At 44.0% G+C, this 18061-nt stretch overlaps 1 protein-coding gene and 1 long non-coding RNA gene across 2 annotated transcripts in view; one reads left to right on the top strand and one right to left on the bottom strand.

Moving 5' to 3' along the window:
- EFEMP1 (EGF containing fibulin extracellular matrix protein 1) overlaps positions 1-3317 on the top strand; it is a 48934-nt gene extending 45617 nt beyond the window's left edge. Inside the window, exons 10-11 of the mRNA XM_027453261.3 lie at positions 35-230; positions 2130-3317. Of these exons, the coding sequence (XP_027309062.1) occupies positions 35-230; positions 2130-2288 (355 nt within the window). The 3' untranslated portion in view covers positions 2289-3317. The remainder of the gene's footprint in view (positions 1-34; positions 231-2129) is intronic.
- LOC106016898 (uncharacterized) lies at positions 220-17283 on the bottom strand. The gene is made up of 3 exons (XR_002401824.4): positions 16956-17283; positions 9850-9921; positions 220-331 (listed from the first exon to the last, which is right to left on the bottom strand). It is a non-coding gene; the product is annotated as an uncharacterized lncRNA (long non-coding RNA).
- Positions 17284-18061: the final 778 nt, after the last annotated feature.

Genomic DNA, 18061 nt, shown 5'->3' with positions numbered 1-18061 from the left:
TCAAGTACCAAGTTTATCCATTTTTGTTTTTCAGCCGCTGTGTCTGCCCCGTATCAAATGCCATTTGCCGAGAGCTGCCTTACTCTGTTGTGTACAAATACATGAGCATCCGTTCAGACAGAACAGTGCCCTCTGATATCTTCCAGATTCAGGCAACCACTATTTATCCTAATACTATTAACACATTCCGGATCAAGTCTGGAAATGAAAATGGAGAATTTTACCTGAGAGTGAGTATTGGTTGAAGTCAGACCCTGAGCGGGCTATAAAACCACTGGTGCTGCCGAGGTGTTAGAGTGCCTTGCCATTCTGACAACTCCATCAAGTGTTCCTGTAAGAGAAATACAGCATAGAAAGTTTATCAGCTTTTTAATATTTCCTTATTGAATGGACTTGGTTTACAGACTTCTAAAAGCTTTTACCTGCTCTGCCCAATAACTCTATAAACTGAGAATCAACCCATTGTAGTCACTTGAAAGGAACACCAGTAACAATCATGAATATTTAGCAATCACAACAGCTCTGCTCTTCACCCTGCACTAATGTCCCATGCGTATGTATTTAGAAGAGGGTCATAGAAAGATTCTTTGTACATTTTTAATTCCCCATACACAAAAAAAAAGAAATTAAGTCAGGAATAGGTTGGGATGGAGTGCTGATTTCAAATGATGAATTCAGACAAACTTGCAACCAAGACTGTGTTGAGCGAGAACTTTTTCTTCAGTGCTGCAGCAGTTTCAGAAAACCAGAAGTTCAAGTGACTTATGGCAGCAATATTTCCTGCTGGTACAACAAATGTGAGTAGATACACATGAATGAAACTGTCTGTAACATCTACCTTAAGATTTTTGAAATCAGATTTTTTTGGAAGCTTAATATGGACAAATTCCTCGAAAATCCTTTGTTTTGTGTGGCTTTACACTCAGTAAAACGGAAACAGCCCAGAAAATTTAAAACTGTTATTAGTTAGAAAGTTTTCATTTATCTATTTTTTCTACAAATCCAAAGATTTCAGTATTTTAATAGTACAATAGAAAAGTAAACCAAGATATGGCATTGCCTATTTACACCAAGTCTCCCCAAGATGGGAGCAAGGAACTCCTTACTTGTCTGACTTGTTCTGGTACTGCCTGTAAGCCAATGCTCTTCCCTGGATTTATTGCACATCAAAACCCCATGCCTACTCCCAAAGCACCAACTGTTATTTAAAGTCGACAGCTCTTAAGAACAAGTTCACTCCAGCTCTAGGTAGGGTAGGACTCCAACCCAGCCTCCAGACTGACTTTTAGACTGACAATTCCAACCTTCTGTTGCCACCCAACAAGCAATCACAGGCCTTAAATAAGGAAGCATGTGTTTATTCCTGCCAGAGCACCGCAGTAAAGGAAGGCTTGCCTAGAAATTATTCCCATTGTTTGAGTCAAGTCTGAGCGAGGTCTCTGGACGTGGATTCCTTTGTTTAACCTACTCAGTCCACATAGGGAAAAAATTATCACAGGTAAAGGGAGAGATGTGTACCCTTTTTATCATCTGTACATTTTGAAGCCTTTTTACAAGCCAGTGACATGCCATCTTTCAGTCACGTCACAGCACCAGCAGCACAACCCCAGCCTGGAAAGAGCCTCAGGGGGCTACAAGAAGGACAGCAACAGGCACAGAAGTTGCAAGAATTCCCAGTTTTTCAGGGAAAACAGCTTCTGGAGTATGAGCCATGGCATGGACTTAGAGTTTCCTCCCCTGAACAAGCTACATCACTGTTAAATACATTAGGTTTCTCTTGGTCTACTTATTCTTCATGTATTTTAAAAGCTGATAGATGGGGATAAAACAAAAAAACATCCTGGGATAGATTACCACTTTTCAGATCCTTTAGGAGAGTCAGTATAACCAGGAACAGATTTTGCAGCGCAGTTTATTCCTCTGAGCCCTAGTCAGGTAAAGCTTCCCCTCCAGCAAAGCCAGGTGTGAGATTAGTCATGACCATTTAAAAATGTTAAATAATACTTACATTGTGCATCCTTGTGCTGAGACAGAGCATTTTTGTGGCGCAGTTACACACAAGCAGTCCCTTGATACAGCTAGGGAATCTTTTTAAATTTGAATTAAACTTTTTCCCTCCTTTCTTTCAGCAAACAAGTGCCGTAAGTGCAATGCTGGTGCTGGTGAAATCCCTATCGGGACCAAGAGAACACATCGTGGATCTGGAGATGCTAACAGTCAACAGCTTGAATTACCGTACAAGCTCGGTGTTGAGGCTAACGATAATAGTGGGACCTTACGCATTTTAGGGGGTTCCAGTAACCCTCCACTGGCACTTAAAGCAGCCAAAGAATATTATCTTAAAGAAAGCACTTACTATTTTATTTATAGATTTTGCTCTTTTTTTTATTTGTTTAGTAAAGTGATATCTTTAATCCACACATTACACGTGTAATTCAAAATTAGTAGATGTGTTCCATAGTATAACATGGGCATTGTCACTTTCTGTATAAAGATTTCAATCTTTTTTATTACCTTACTTGGCCTAGATACATACTACACTTTCATATGAGAACTGTATGTTCGTACTCTCCTGTAAAACTTCACACCCTTCCTAGCCAAATAGGTCATGCAATTAAAGGTGATCTTTTGTTGTTTTTATTTTAAATTCTAATGCAGCTACTGACAATCTCAAGAGGAAAAAAATATAGTATGAATGATACACAAAGTAACGGTTATCTGATAAGCTAAAATATATTTCTTTTTAACTAACTTTGTAACAAAAATAAGTCAATAAAAATCTATTTCTGTAGACATTTATGTGCTATCAGTTGGTTTTTCTAATCTGGGTTGGGGGTAAAGTTATGTTGTAAGTGTTTTGCATCGGGTTTTTATATGCAGATTGTGTTAACCGTGCCATTCTGCTGTCTCCAAGACAAACAGACCATAGTAAGAAGGTTTCTCCGACAACGAAAAACTCCAAATGGAAAAACAGCACGCTGGGCACTTGCGTCAGTGCTTGCTCCCAAGAACACTGCTGGTGGTTACTGGTTAGAGGGATACAGCACTTTCAGACAGAAGTTAACATGCCGTTTTTCCAGAAATATGTTGCATTCTACAAATTACGTGCATTTGCTTAAGTTATATCATATATTTTCAGGCACTGTCCTATTCCTGCTCTTATGATTTGGATGCATCATGTACAGTGTTCATAAAATTTATTTCTAATTCAAGAACTAATAGCATCTTTTGTAATATGTAAAATCTTATTTCTTGTTTAAAATGTAGCAGTTAATCCTTCGATGTACAAAATTTTTAATAAAGATCTCTTACCGTAATGTATTTCCTCCTTTTTGTTTGTCTTACCAAATCATAACCACATTAGAGGGGTGAATATTCAGCTACTGTGGAAGTCAGCAAAGGCCCCCGAGTCCTGCAACGCCTTTGTGGAAGGACAAACTTTACCTACTGAGTTTTAATGCCATTAAAAAGAAAAACATACCAAGATACACGTGTCACTAGTTAGCTGGTGGTCTAAAGGAAGGAACCTCCATTCTACTTGAAGTTCATTTTCTGTAGAAGATACTCGAATAATGGATACATTACACACACAAAACCCGCTTGTGGTGGAGACCCAGGGATTCAGATTTACTGAGTGACTGAGTCACCCGCGGTGAGGGCTTCCAGGGGCTGTGCCCAAAGAGACGCACCGAATGTGGCTGGAGGATCTGGCATCCAGAGGTCCCAGGACGCACAGCAAACCACGCTCCAGGATACAACTTGGAATCAGCCACAACCGCTCCGGTTTGGGGCAACACGTCCCCCACGCTCAGACAAATTGCAGAGCAGGACCCTATTACCCAGCAATCGTTCCTTCAGGCACTCATTTGTGGCTTTAAGCAAATATTCTGGCTGCCAACAGGGTCAGAGCACACGGCTGTGGCACAGGCCAGAAAAATAAATAGCGCTGGCACAGGGTCATGCTGTCATTGCCTGGGGCCCCAGGGCTGTGGGGTGAGACCACAGGTAGCCTTCAACCTCCTCCACAGAGAGGAGCTCACCAAGACCGAGCCAGATGGAGGCATTTAATCAGTTTTCCACAGCAAACACACTCACCATGCCCTCCGACATGCAGAGTTTGGCTCACAGGAGGCTCCCTCCTCTCCCCACTCATCTCTCCAAACCTGCTGGGTCTGACAGGTAGCTCCCTACCCCACCCCAGTGGGAAGGCAGACACCTCAGGTATTTAAATTCCACACTAGCATAATACAGCATCACCCACTCCAAGAAAGAATTAGTTTTATTGTTTTCTAGATTTAAAAAAGGCCTATTTTCCCACATCCAGCAGAGCTGAGATGGCTTCACCTCCTTAAGCCCTGGGACCCACAGAGTGCGGGGCCAGCCCCTGCTGCGAGCTCAAGAGCCACAAACCATCCCTGGCGTGCCCCTCACTGCCAGGCTCTGCCCCAAGGACTCACTCTGCCTTCAAGCTCCGCCAACACAAACAGGCTGCTTATTTACACCAGTTTTATCACCAGCACTCACTTGCAATCACTGGGAAGGCAGAGAAGCATTTGTGGCAGCCCCACAACCACGCCGTCCTGTAGCAGTGAGAGGTCTGGCCAGGACCACGGCTGCTGTATCCGCTCCAGTTTGCAGCTCCACCAGCCCGAGCACGCTGCTTTTGCTCGGCTGCAAATCCACAGGGCCTTTAGAATGCCATCAGCACACCAGGCGCTTGAGTAATTTCCCTTTTGAATCTCTGCTTCTCAGACAATGACCCCAGATTGATCATTTTTGTATGTGTACATAAATACAACATACTTCGGTGGATAATACCCAAATCCAGGCAATTTACCTGGATTTCCTGGTAAACCGAGGAAGCTTGTACATACTGCAGGAACCACATACATGTACGTTCTTAGCTTCGTATCACGTGCATCCAATGGCATAAAAACAAAGGCAGTTGCAAGTCCAGCCTGCCCATTCCTCCACATCTCATCATGCTCATGGCCTTGACATAAACCACTTATTTCTGCACAAACCGCCCGGCCAACTACCCTGCTCCCCATCTGTTTGCAATATTCAGGTCAATACAAGACAGCTTGCAACCCAAAGCAGCCAAGCCAGGGGCTACCACGCAGCTCAGGAGCACGGATCCAGCTGCTCACCAGCACTTGGATGTGGGCCTGCTGAGCCCAGGACACAGCCGCTGGGTGTGCGCCCCGCTGAGCCATGCAACAGGAACCACGGCACTCCCACAGGAACAGGAACAGCAGCAGCCCCTCCAAAACAAAACTGGGGCAGGACTGAGGAGCTGGGAGAGGGCAACTGGTGTTGTTTCAGATAGGCATGTGGTGTGTGATGGAGCCTACGCATATCCAAAAAGCCCATAAGCAAAAGCAGAAGGTGCCTGAGCAAGGAGAGCGTTTGTGCGCAGCGCTGTGCCAGAAAACGTGCGTGTGGTTAACAGGTTCATCCCATCCTAAGGCTGTGGAGTCCCAGCAAAACTGCTACAAGAGCTTAAATAACTGCTTGGGTTGAAAGGAACAGAGAAATCCCAAGGAGGGACCTGAAGGGAAGGCACTCAGCCTTTGCTACAGCAGTACCGTTATCAGTAACACGCTTCAGGAAAGTTTCTCATATAAATCTGCTGTCACTTGGAGAAGAACTTAAATCGGGATCACATGCAAAGTTTAATATCTCCTCAGAAATAGAAAAGAGGGAGGAAAAAGTTTTAAAGAAATAGGACTGAGTAAACAGAACTTCAGGGAAACAGAAAACAGTTCATTCACTTCCCTGAGACCACCTGAACGCAGAGCAGTGGGATTATTTTGCTTGGAAGGCTCACAAATGCGAGTTTATTGTTGAATCTCGTTTCCATGACTGCGAAGAGTTGCTTATGTTTTGAATGATCATCCATGTTTCTAACTTTATAACTCTCCTATTAAAATATAGAACAGCTGCTGCCCCAGTCAGCTGTTCGGCATATGGAGCCCACCAGGGACAAAGCCCACTGTTAACACGGAGAATTATTTTTAACGCCCTCACATTTCTAAACCTCACCATCATCTCAGCAAAATGGCACGCTTCCACCCTCCCCAGCTGGGGGAACACCTGCGTAATACAGCACTGAGCTCCACCACATCTGGTACGAAACCCAATTTTATTTCATCTGGCCAGCAGAAAGTTATCAGCCCCGGTGAACAGAAACAGGGCAAAAAGTTAACTGCATCTTGTATCTGGGGAGAGGCAGCTGTCTAGTTAAGTTGTTTATACAGCAAACATTTCTGTATATATTAGGAGGAAAGAGAGCTGTTTAATAAAATGGAGATGGCTTAGAGTTGCCAAAGCAAATTTGAAGGACAGAGTGCAACAGCTCTTGTTATTTTTGCATGGGGAAAAAATACACTCCTATTTTATATTGATATAGGCTGCATACGTTGAGCAAGTGATCTTTTTTAAAAGAAATAAGCTCTCCGTTAACTCTTACTAAATCATGATTCATTGCATATATTCACTCGGTAGAAAAAGCTGCAAGAATTACAGCAACCGCTGTACAGCACCAGTATGAGAAAGAGGCAGGAAAGGTGTCCCCTGCTATCTCAGCAAACACCTCGGTAGCAGGATTAGGGGCCCTGTGGATGGGACACAACTCTGCATCCTACAGACCTCGATTCAGACACGCTCCAGGGTTTGTTTGTAACACACACACACACACAGACTGCTCTCGCTTGAGCTGGAAATTATTCTTCCTGATCCCAAACCCCAACAGTCCCAGAAAAGACAGCAGTGCCCTGCATCTCCTCAGCGTGCTTCAGCCCAGAGCCCAGAAGTGACAGGAGCGGCTCTCAGCAAGCCCCAGCTTCCGTCCCATCCTCACAGGCACAGCCGCAGCACTGCAGCAGCACCAGCCAAACAGCCTCTGCCCAAAAAGCACGCTCTGTTGCATTTTGTCACCCAGCTTAATGAACCACCTGTTCTACCCCTCTACCTCCTCCCAGCCAAGAGGTATCACCTAAAGCCTCCGCAACTCTGGTCCAGAAAAACTCTACCGAGGATCCACCATCCCCATCCACACAAAGACACAGAAAGGCTTTCAAATTTAACAGGCTGCCTGCTGGGTGGACAACGGGAACATATTTATGCTTTTAAACTCTGAAACCACAACCATGGAAGTTGCACAGGCACCTCAAGGTCTAAATCCTGCTGGTGCAACTCAAGAAACATCTGAATTTGCAACCACCTCCTCTTGAGGGTCACATTTTCTTGCGCTTTGAATGTTTCTGTAGTATCCACGTGCAACATATAGGAATGTTTCCTATACAGAACATATATAACAAACACCCAAGTGGGAAGTCAAGAGAGCAAAATCCTCGCAGGCGGCATGGAAACTAGGAAAACAAACAGATTTTGGAAGCTCAGAGCAAGGGCTGCAGAGGGGAAGCCAACATACCAAAGCAGCAGGGTAAAAGGCATTATTAAAATCAATAAGTCATCCTCTGTGAAGTCGAGGCTGTGTATGAATGAGAAAAAAACAGGAGGCCAAAGGAACGACTCACCAGTGCCTGGACTGGCAAACTCAACCTTGTCCAGGCACAGCAGAGGTAAGGAGCCTCCCGGGAGGCCAAGAGGTGGCTGATCAGAAAAAAAGACAACACCGGAGCAGAAAACCAAATTGAAGCTGCATCGTGTTCCCAAAGGAGGAACCGGGCAATGCCGCTGTGCCAGAGCTGCTCCCGCAGGCAGCGCACCAGTGGACCTGCTGCCAACCCGGCAGCTGATGCAAGAAGGGGAGCAGCGAGTCCCACCAGTGACATCCAGCTGCTTGGGGCAGGGGGAGCACACCTGGAAACACAGCCTGGGAAAGCTCCCACAGAGCAAGGAATAAGCCCCAGACAAAGCCGAAGGGGATAAATGTAACGCGATGCACATGAGGAAAGCCACCCCAGCTTTCGGTGGACAGCGGAGGAGCCTGAGCTGGCCACAGCAGCCTGGGAGGCCAGCACCAAGCTTCAACAGCTCGGTGGAAACCACAGCTTCAAAAAGCAGCACCAGGACTAGCAGGGGGTGCCACATCCATCATCCGCATCAGCACCACGTTTGGGGAGCAGCGGTCGCTCCCAGCTCAGCCAAAGCCACAAAAGCATTAAGCCAACTCAGATCGTACTCTGCAGGGGCTGTCGCTTCCCCCCAGAACCACCATTTTAAAGAAGGGAAACAAAAGTGCTCCTTCGAGGCAGGAAAGCAGAAAGGCATTTTGCACAGAAGGAACAGCGAATCGACTCCTCCACAACAGCAGCTTCAAGAGGAAAATTCAGCCCAGCTGAGAGGCAGTGCCTGCGGGAAGGCAGCAGGAGCCAGAGCACTGCAAATTATGGTGTTTCTAGGAAAGGCACCTCTGGATACACTCGTTAGACACAAATTGACCCTCAAAGTGATTCAGAGCCTGACACTGAAAGCTTACATTTGCTGCTCTCTCCCCCTGTCTCTCCCCCAGGCTCCCAACGATGTGAAACTGAGAAAATTTTAATCTGCTCTGAATTTAAAGGAGGAAATACAGTGTACCAAGATCTTGATTCAACACAATTGGACTTCAAAGCAGTAATTAAAGAACAGGCTTAGCTCCTGCAGAGGTATCAATGGGGGGATAAAAAACATTTCCCACAATTGCTAAAGATTTTCACATTAATATCTGCTTATTTTTCAGACATTTCCAGTTAACGGAAAAGAGCCAACTGCAATATTGTACAGCTCCTGGGGAACAAATACCCACATTCACCCCAGCACCCGTCCCCTCCTCACTGCCTTACTGCCTTTCCCCACAGAAAAACGCCCGTCCCCAGTGCTTCCTGGGGCTGCTGTGTTTCACGAGAGCTTTAGGAGCTGGCAGAGGTGGGCGGGCAGGGGGGAGCATGAAGCACTGTGTCTAGCGCTTGCTGCGAGGTCAGCACGTTTGTATTGCAAACCAAACCCCAAGGATCAACATGGTAATGTGAGACCTCAGCAGGGTCAGAAGATTTCTGCCTCTGCTCTGGTATGCTGGGGAGGGAAGACCCAAATTATACGGTGAACATCTCCAGGAGAGCACTAAGATTTCATTAGAAACGACTACCGTTGGATAGTCCCTCTACTGCACAAAGGCCGCAGTTTCTTCTGTTCTCTGCAAACATGGAGTGGATCAAGTTGACAGATGCCTATGTCCTAGTGCAAACCAGACTCGTGCATCATTTTCCCCACTAGCACTGGGAAAGAGACAAACCTGACTGAAACTTCTGCAGGAGCAGTGCTTTGTGAGCCTGCTCCATCTGCAGCCCAGCTCCTGCTGGCATTAGGAAGCTGCCCCCACCTACAGCCCTTTCTTCCCCTCTGTGAAGCACAGGCATTGCTGGCTGCTACAATTCACTTCACAGAAGCTTGAAACTTGCTAAATTCCATCCCAGACATTTTTCAGGAATGTTTCCTTGCTCAGTTTAGGATTCCCCCTCCATTTCTGGAGGTAGCAGAAATTAAAATGAGGCTGCAGTGATGACATGGCACTAATACAACTTCAACTTGTGGTTTGCACAAAACCTGCTCGCATGCAAACAACGCAAAGTTACAAACAGAGGCACCACGCTCACATCATGGCAGAAGGGATAAAGCCTCCCTGAAAGATGTTATATATACAAGCTTGTATATCTAAGCTTGCTGGCCTGGCCTTCTCCTATCAAGAACTAGCAGTGAAGTTGCTACTTATCTCTTCAAATAATCCGAGGCACATTTTTTGGGGGGGACAAAGCACCCCAGCCCAGCATCACCTATCTCTGAGCTGCCTCCGCCATGGGCTGCAGACCCTCCACCACACCCTCTGCTGCAGCCTTCTCTTACCTGAACTCAGTCCCTCCACTGCTGTCACACAGCTACAGGGATCATCTCCATCTCAGGACAGCTGGGATGTTTCTATGGAGCAGAACAAAAGAAGTGTTAGCCTTTAGCATTACCCAAATTTGCACACATTTGGGATGAAGGGTTTTGTTTTTTGCTCTCCACCACCATCACCCAAGCCAGAACCAGTGCTTCAGGGTGAAAATATACTGTCTAGATGTTTAGAAAGATCAGCCTCGCTCTGAAAATTAGATGATGCTTTCAGGCAATGTGGGATAGTTGGTGGCAGGGGTCTTTCTCATGCCACAGGCCCCAAAATCACCCTGGATCAGCCACACAAACTGGGGCATTTTGACAGCCGCTTCCTGAGGTTGCCTGGAGTCCTAGAAAGGATGTAAAATATTTGTAGTAATTCCCTGAACAAACCCAAGAGGCTTCCTCGAAGCAGAGCCCTCCGCTCTGTTGACTCGCACTTTTAAAAGGTAATATAAATTCCACTTAGACTGGTTTGTTTTGATGTTGAAAATTGGTCTCCATAGACATGGTTGAAACCATGCCCTGGAGCGCAGAGGCCAGAGCCAACAACCACACGGCCCTTCGACAGCGCACAGCCCGCGAGCTTTGGGAGGTGTAAATGCCACCACGGGGGGACCAGGGAAAGGCCGGGAGACCGAGGGGGGGACAGGGCACCGGGGCCCCCCCTCATGTCCTTTGTCACTCCCCCACGACAGCCCCATCCCACTGCTCACGTATTTCCTTCACCAGGCACAGGCAAGCGGGCAAAAAGCCCCAGAGAGCTCACAGGAAGCCTACAAACATTTTCTTAAGAAAAGCTCACTCTGCGTTGCCCCACAGCAGCTGCCTCAAAGGCTGACACAGTGAGGATCATGGCTGCCAAGCAGAAAGAGCAATAAAAAAATATAAGAGTGAGACAAACAGGGAGAACGCATAGAGAAAAGACAAGTAGAGGTTTTTATATGGAAATTTATATTGAGGGTAACATTCCTGCCTAACACAAGCTTTTTAATACTTCCGGATGCGCGCCTGGAGCCAAAAATCCAGTGAGGTCTGATGCTACAGCAGTGTTTAATGCAGGGATGAGGAACATTTTGCAAGAGCTCCAGGTTTCCTCAGCACCAAAACCCATGCAGAACAACGATTCCAACTCTGCCCCCAAAACCCCACCACAGCACCCCAGCAGGAAAATATCACAAGCTCCCCAAGAGGCTAAAACATTCAGGTCCACTTGAGCATGGGGATTCGCAGGTTGGTTTCCCAAGGCCAGCTCAGCACTGAGCACAGCTCAGGATGGCCATGAGAGTGACACCAGGAGGGGATAGTACTGAGACATGTCCCCCAGGTCAGCGGTGAAACAGGCTGGAGCTCCCTGAGCACTGCACAGACCAGCCTGTCCCAAGGGCACCGCAGCTGCCAAGGCCAGCTGCTGCTCGGTTTCTAAATTACACCAGTTCCTCCCATACAAGATTAAGCCACCTTGAGGCCACTTCAGTTTACACATGGGAGGTTTTGAGCATTTCTGACATTTTGCAGCTCATGCGCTGCCTTTTTTCCTGCTCACCTCATTTCACCCCCTTCAAGTGCACCTGTTCACATTTACAAGCTCACACGCTTCTCCCCAGGGCTCCAAAATATCAAAAGGATCACTCAGCAAAATAGCACCTCACCCACATGCAAAATGAAGCCCTCAGTGCCAAGCAGCTCAGCTCAAAGCACATACGATCTTGTTTGCTCAGATGCATCCATCACTCCACAACATGCTTCTTAACCTTTTGAGACACTTCTGGGTTCATTAAATCCCACTTGTTTATTAAAAGTGCAAATAACATATCCTAGAAATAAATAAATGAGCTGTTAATCTTAAAAGCATAAATTTGAAGACCATTTTGGTCAGCTCCACATGAAAGACAGATACCAGATGAAAAAGCCCAATATTTTTGAAAGTCTCAAAATTTCTTATTTGTTTACTTATTTGACTGCACACAATTTCAGTCTAGCAGGCCTGCTCAGGTGCCAGACCTCATTCCCAAGTCTGCTCTGTCAACAGTTGACCTTGAATGCTACATAGGTATCAGCCAGTTTTTTAAGTTTTGCCAAAAATTAGATCAAATATAAAGATCAATGCCTCTGGTTGTCACTAGTTACCGCTATGGAGAAATCAGTTACCAGGGTGACTAGTCATGTTCAAACTGCAAACAATTAAACACACATTTTTGCCTAGCCAGAGAAGTAAATATATTTCAAGGAGATCTCTTTTACTCTGTACATTTCTGAATGCACCAAGAAGATGAGCAGGCATAAATGGACAGTACTGGTGTGCACAGGAACTCACAAGGCAGCTCACAATGTACCACAACATGGAGCTAGAGCTCCAAAGCCATGAACTGAAACACCAGCTGAAGCAACACCGTTAAAGAAGCTCCAAGCACGGCTTTGAAACTCAAACACTGTTTGCTGGGATCCAGACAAAGATTGGAAACAAAAAATTAGGAAGACAGCAGCAATTATTTACAGATGTTGCCCACACAACCAGTTCATACCAAGCTGCACCTTGGATCCGCTAGAGGCTGTTGTCTACCTGTAACACAGAAAAAACCTCCCTCTAAATGCATAAGCATTTATAATTGAATCTGCATCTGATGGGTGTTAGAAATGTATTTTAAAAGTTACGAGAAAGCTTTGGAACTGCAATCAATTCCTCCACACAAAAGAGCTGACTGGCTGGGTCTGTGAGACCAGAGGCACTGGCTCCACAGCAGCCGCTCCAGAAGGCTTTGTAAAATATCTGCATGTCAACCTGTACAATAACTATACACATCACCGGTTCACACACATCTCTAGCACCTTGATCATCAAATACAATGAAATTCCACTCCTGGACTTCTGAAGATCTCAGAAACCAGCAAGAAGGTGCTGAAGGTTTTTAAGCAGCTTCATGAAGACAGGAGCATTAAAACTCCATATTGTGTGGCAGAGTTCATCACCACAAGACACAACTCAAACTCCCACAGCACTATTGTAGGCAGGCTTCACCTCACCCACCTCTGACTGGGACAAAATGTGAACAAAAAGCACATTTTCATGTCATCTAGGGGATTTGGGGGGAGCAGGACAGCTGATGAGGGAAGCATGCTGGTAAGTAGCCTGGCCAGGGGACACACAGCCCCCTGCCACCTCAGGACTTCACCAGGGCCCGGCCCAGCCTCTTGGGCCTGCCCAAGGGCTGCCATCAGCAGCCACGGGAGAAATCCCCTCCAGGACGCACCAGCCCACACCCTTGGAAGAAGCAGATGCTGAACAGACACCCCAAATATACCTGCAGCAGTTTTTTTGTTTGTTTTCTGCTTTTTAAACTGCAATCCAACAGCATATCCCACAGCAGCAAGGCGCCGAGACACGGGCCTGGCTATGGAGGCCAACAATATCCAGACCTGGCAGCATTAGTCAAAAAATTGTTTTATCCTTCTCTGCCTCACCCAGGCTTTAAATCCTTCCAAAGGTCAAAAAAAAAAAAAATCACACCTGATGATTTTCCTAAAGGAAAAAACAATGTGGGAAGCTGAATTAAATGAGAACACATTACTGACAACGTCCTGAATATGGCTGCTGTGAGCTTGCGTGTATGTGGTTATACATGCCTGTACATGGCCATTTAAGTATCCTGAAATAGCAGTAACAATTAAAAATCACTTAATGATAGGCATTTCTTCAAAGCTGGGCTGTAGACTCTGAAACCAAGGGCAGAGGGATAGAGTATAACCTATCCTGGGAATATCACCTCAGAGCTGTTTTAGAAATCAGTCCAGCACCACAGATCAAAGAATCATCACACCATGAACAAACTTCTGCTTTTCCTTCAGATGTTCCTTATACCCACTATAAGAAGAATTGCAAACAACATACAAGGGTTACATGGGGGCTTTCAGGGTGCTCTAAGAACAGGGCTTTTTTTTTTTTTTTTTCTCCATCCAAAGTCCTTCCTGTACTTCGACTGCTGCAATTGCTACTGCTGTGTTTAAAAACTTCATATATCCTTCTACACATTCAGATCCCAAAATGCAGTTGACTATTCTTAGTTTTAAAGAGCAGAAAACCTTATGACTATCAACAGTTATCACTCTACTACTTTTACTAACAATTCTGGCATTTTGAGCTAGTTGCAGCTTGTGTAAGTAACCACAAGAACTGAACAGCACATACCTAACTCCTTTACAAACCTTGCTTTCAACAATGCAGTAACATGCAAGTATAACTATAGTAAGTGATGATGGGATTTATAACTGAGTCCTGACAATTTTTTCCCCAAGAAATTAACCTTAAACTGCCTTTTTTCATCCTTTTTATAGAAGTACATGTTATCTCCTAATCAGGAGACCTAGATGAAATTGTAGTGTTGTTTTTTTTATACCCCAAAAGCTAACACTGAGATTTTTCACCTAAGAAAAATACATTGAAAGTGAACATAAACAAGTAGGGACTCCCAGGAGTCATTTTGAAGAAATAAGGTTATTCCAAATCATATTTCAAACTATATTATTCCAAATCATATTTCTGTGTAGTAAAATGAGAAAGCTCCTTACACTTGCTTGACCCAGCCCTGCCAAAATCAATGACATGTCATAGTGAGAGGATAGAGCCGACATGCTGGAAATGGATCAAGGATACAGCACTGGATGACAAACTGCTGGATCATTAGCTCTTAATTTAAGCTTAGACCTTCTTTTTAAGGCAAGTGGATGAGAACAGTAAACAAAACCCATATCAATCACCACATCCACACGGTTTCCAACTCCTATTTATAGTTTTACTTTGAAATTAAGGAGAAAAATGCAAACCATCATGCCAAACTGGAAAGAGAGGGAATGGATAAGGCTGCTGCTTTATTTCAAGCGTGCCTTCCGTCATGCCCATAGAGTTGATGCACACTCCAAGTTTGTCAGTGTCCAAAGTTTCGATCTAGCCAGTTAAAAAAAATAAAGACTTGCCTTGCATTTCACGGACAGCAAATATAAAAATGATTTAACTGTTAAAGTGTGTTTAAAAAAATAAGACACCAAGTTCAAGCACTCTTCTTATATGAAAGCTTAATTGATCATTAAATAGCTTTTCCAAAATGCCTTATCCACAGTACATAGTCATAAGTAGCTTTTCAATAGACTAGAAAAGCTCCAAGTTTATCTTTTCAATTTTTTTCCTATCAAGATCTGATGTACAGATGAATCACATTTCACCTACACTCCACTGCCCACTTGAGCCACACCATCAGTCCTCATTGCTGCCCTCCTCCATCCCCCTCAGCTTGTTTAATTACCACATCTTTCACTCATCCATTGGGTGTGAATACAGAAGTCTTACATGGTATCAGAAGCAGTGTTAATTCAGTTTTGGGAAGAGAACTAAAATCATCCCATACAGCCACAGGGCTTTTATACTTCTGTTAAACTACTTTTTCCCTGGTTTTCTTTTATTTTTCTTTTTGTGTGTGTGTTTTGCTTTGTTTGTTTGTTTTTGTTTAAGAAAGCATTGAATGCTCAGAGTTCATTTAAATGCCTGGAAAGGCTTAAAATTGTACTTCAGGGTCCTCCTTTTTAAGCTATGGGTTTAACAGCTCCTTAGTATTCCCACTGTGCACACGCAAGTGTCAACTAATAATCTCTTGTAAATAAATTGTAAATTTTCCTCATTTCTCCCAATGTTCCCTTTCTCTCCAAGTAAATAAAACTTTTATTTTTCTCCCGTGCCACTCATTCATCCCCACAAGTTAAAAATTACCCATGAGGATTTTGCTTGATGACACCAAATAGGCACGCTGTGGATTCATCTCTAGGATTAGAGCCCTACGAAGCAGTATGTAATGAAAAGCAAACTGTTGGTTTCTATTATTCCACAAATATTCGGTGCACACACACATCAAATTTCCAAGCAAGCTGCAGTGGGGGCGTGTGGGCAGAAGCCCCGCTGTGCAGGACTTGCTTTGGCCTGGCCCGCACCACCATCTCCCCTGGTCAGCTAACCAGTGCCATCGCATGGCAGAAGATTAAATAGGCAAAGGTGTACGAAATAGCTTATTGTAGGATGTTCCTCCCTTCAGGGAGCTTTCTGCAAGTTTTCACAGGGTACTCTCAATTTCTTCACCGTGGATAAATGACATCTTAAGGAAAAAGAAACATTCTCACCACAAAAAGTGGTTTTCAAAGCCTTTCTCTGAGCTCTGAGGAGCATCCCCTCAGCCAGAATTTGGGATAGCAATGGAAGGGGACTTGCAAAACACACAATGGCATAAACCCAGACCTATGAGGCCACAGCCACTGTGAGCTGATAGATGATCCTCACCCCTGCTTGCAAGAATTTCTTCAAGAAAGCCCTCTTTCCTCTCAGTATTTTATTTCCAACTCCATCAGCTGCTGCCTCTCAGCTCAAGGCAACTGTGCTCCCACATTCACATCTAATGTTAGTTGCTCAGATTTCACAAGTTACAACATTTATTACAACAATATTTATCCCCATACCTCCTTTTTCCAACCAGAATGCCCTCATTTATGACAATGCAACAAATGAAAAACAAGTATTCTAGGTCCACCTACTCAGTGCTGTGCTCTGCCCAATCCCATGAACATCCCTCTCCAGCTCAGGACCCACCTCCAAAGCACATTTAGCAAATTTAACAATCTACAACTATTTAATAGAAATCTTTACAGAAGCTCAAATGCTAAATGAAGGATTTACTGGGCCTACACACTTTAAGTAAATATACATGTAGCAATCACATTTTATCCATCACCTCAAAATGAAACACAACTACTTCTTAACACTAGAAGTAGTGAAGAAACAAAAAGAAACAACTAGAAGAAACAAAAGAGATTTCCTCTGGCAACCATTCCATCCTCTGTGTTACTGATGCTTCATAGGGTCCTCAAGGCTCAAACAAACAGGAACAAAAGAAATGTGTACCTCATTTCAGAAATCACAGCATTAATTCAGGAAAGAGAGATACACATTCTCAACTGTTTCTTCTGTGCTCAACCTTCACCTAAGAGGATTACTTGGTAATAGAGATGCCCAAGGACTGCAGAGCTGAAGCAGTTACCCACATCTCCTGTTTGCAACCATCTGCTGCTCCTGGAATGAAGGCACCCAAGTACCAAAGCAACACACTGCTTTCCCAAGAAGAGCAGCATCCATCTGCTATGGAAGGATTGATTACAAAGCCCATCCAAGTAAGTTTTCTGAAAACAGTAGGGAGATTTACTCCAGCAATTATTGCAGTTAATGCAAACTAAGGAAAACTAGCAGCACATTAAAGCTATCAGAAAAGAAATGGTACGGTATTAAAGAAGATATAACCATGACCAAAAAAAAGGGGGGGGGAAGAGAGACCAAGTAAAAGAGAAAATAAGTTGTTGTAAAAGCTTATTTCGATGTATTCTTCTAAGGCTGTTTTAGAAAGCTAGGTTGAGAGCTACAAATCCTACTTAAATAAGCTTACCAATTCAAAAAAGATGCTTTTCAGGTGTGGCCAGAGGAAATTTATAGAATATTAAAGAATATTTACCAGAGGAAAATACTTAAATAAAATGTAGGCAAAGTGTTGAATAAGTGAATTGTACTCTTGCTTTTTCACGTGATCAAGCATGAATTTTCTTTGCTTTCTACTATCTTGAAGTAACTCTGAATTCTTGTCCTTTTTCTGTTTTAGTGGTATGGCCTTAACGTGTTAGCCCATGACTGTTATGAGGCCCGTAAACCTAAGGCTTCTCATTTTGGTGAGTGTGGAAAAAGCTATCTAATAATTTTGGTTTAAGTCAAAAGATCTGTTTTCAATGCTTACTGTTGTTTGTGAACTGTTTAAGTCTTCTAATGCATTTTCAAATGGAAAAAATGACAAGGTTGATCATTACTTCTCAAAAGCATCATCTGAAAAATAGTTTTTCTAATGTTTATTCTGGATTCTTTTTACAACCATACATAATCTCAGCTATACAATTCATTCTTTGGTACAAGTAATGTGGATGAATTACATTTTTTTTTTCTTCCTGAAGCATACATTTTGCATGACCACTTCTTAGTTTGAAAGTGACGGCATTTCTGTAAGAAAGATTTCAGAACAATGTCAGAATACAAGTTTTGACTATTAAGCATTATTGATCACCGAAGTTAGAAGAACAGGATGTCACAGTTTCTTTTACATACAAGTTAT

The sequence above is a fragment of the Anas platyrhynchos genome, chromosome 3 (genome assembly GCF_047663525.1).
Source record: "Anas platyrhynchos isolate ZD024472 breed Pekin duck chromosome 3, IASCAAS_PekinDuck_T2T, whole genome shotgun sequence".
In the NCBI taxonomy this organism is placed as follows: Eukaryota; Metazoa; Chordata; class Aves; order Anseriformes; family Anatidae; genus Anas; species Anas platyrhynchos.
This window is presented reverse-complemented; position numbering and strand designations above follow the sequence as displayed.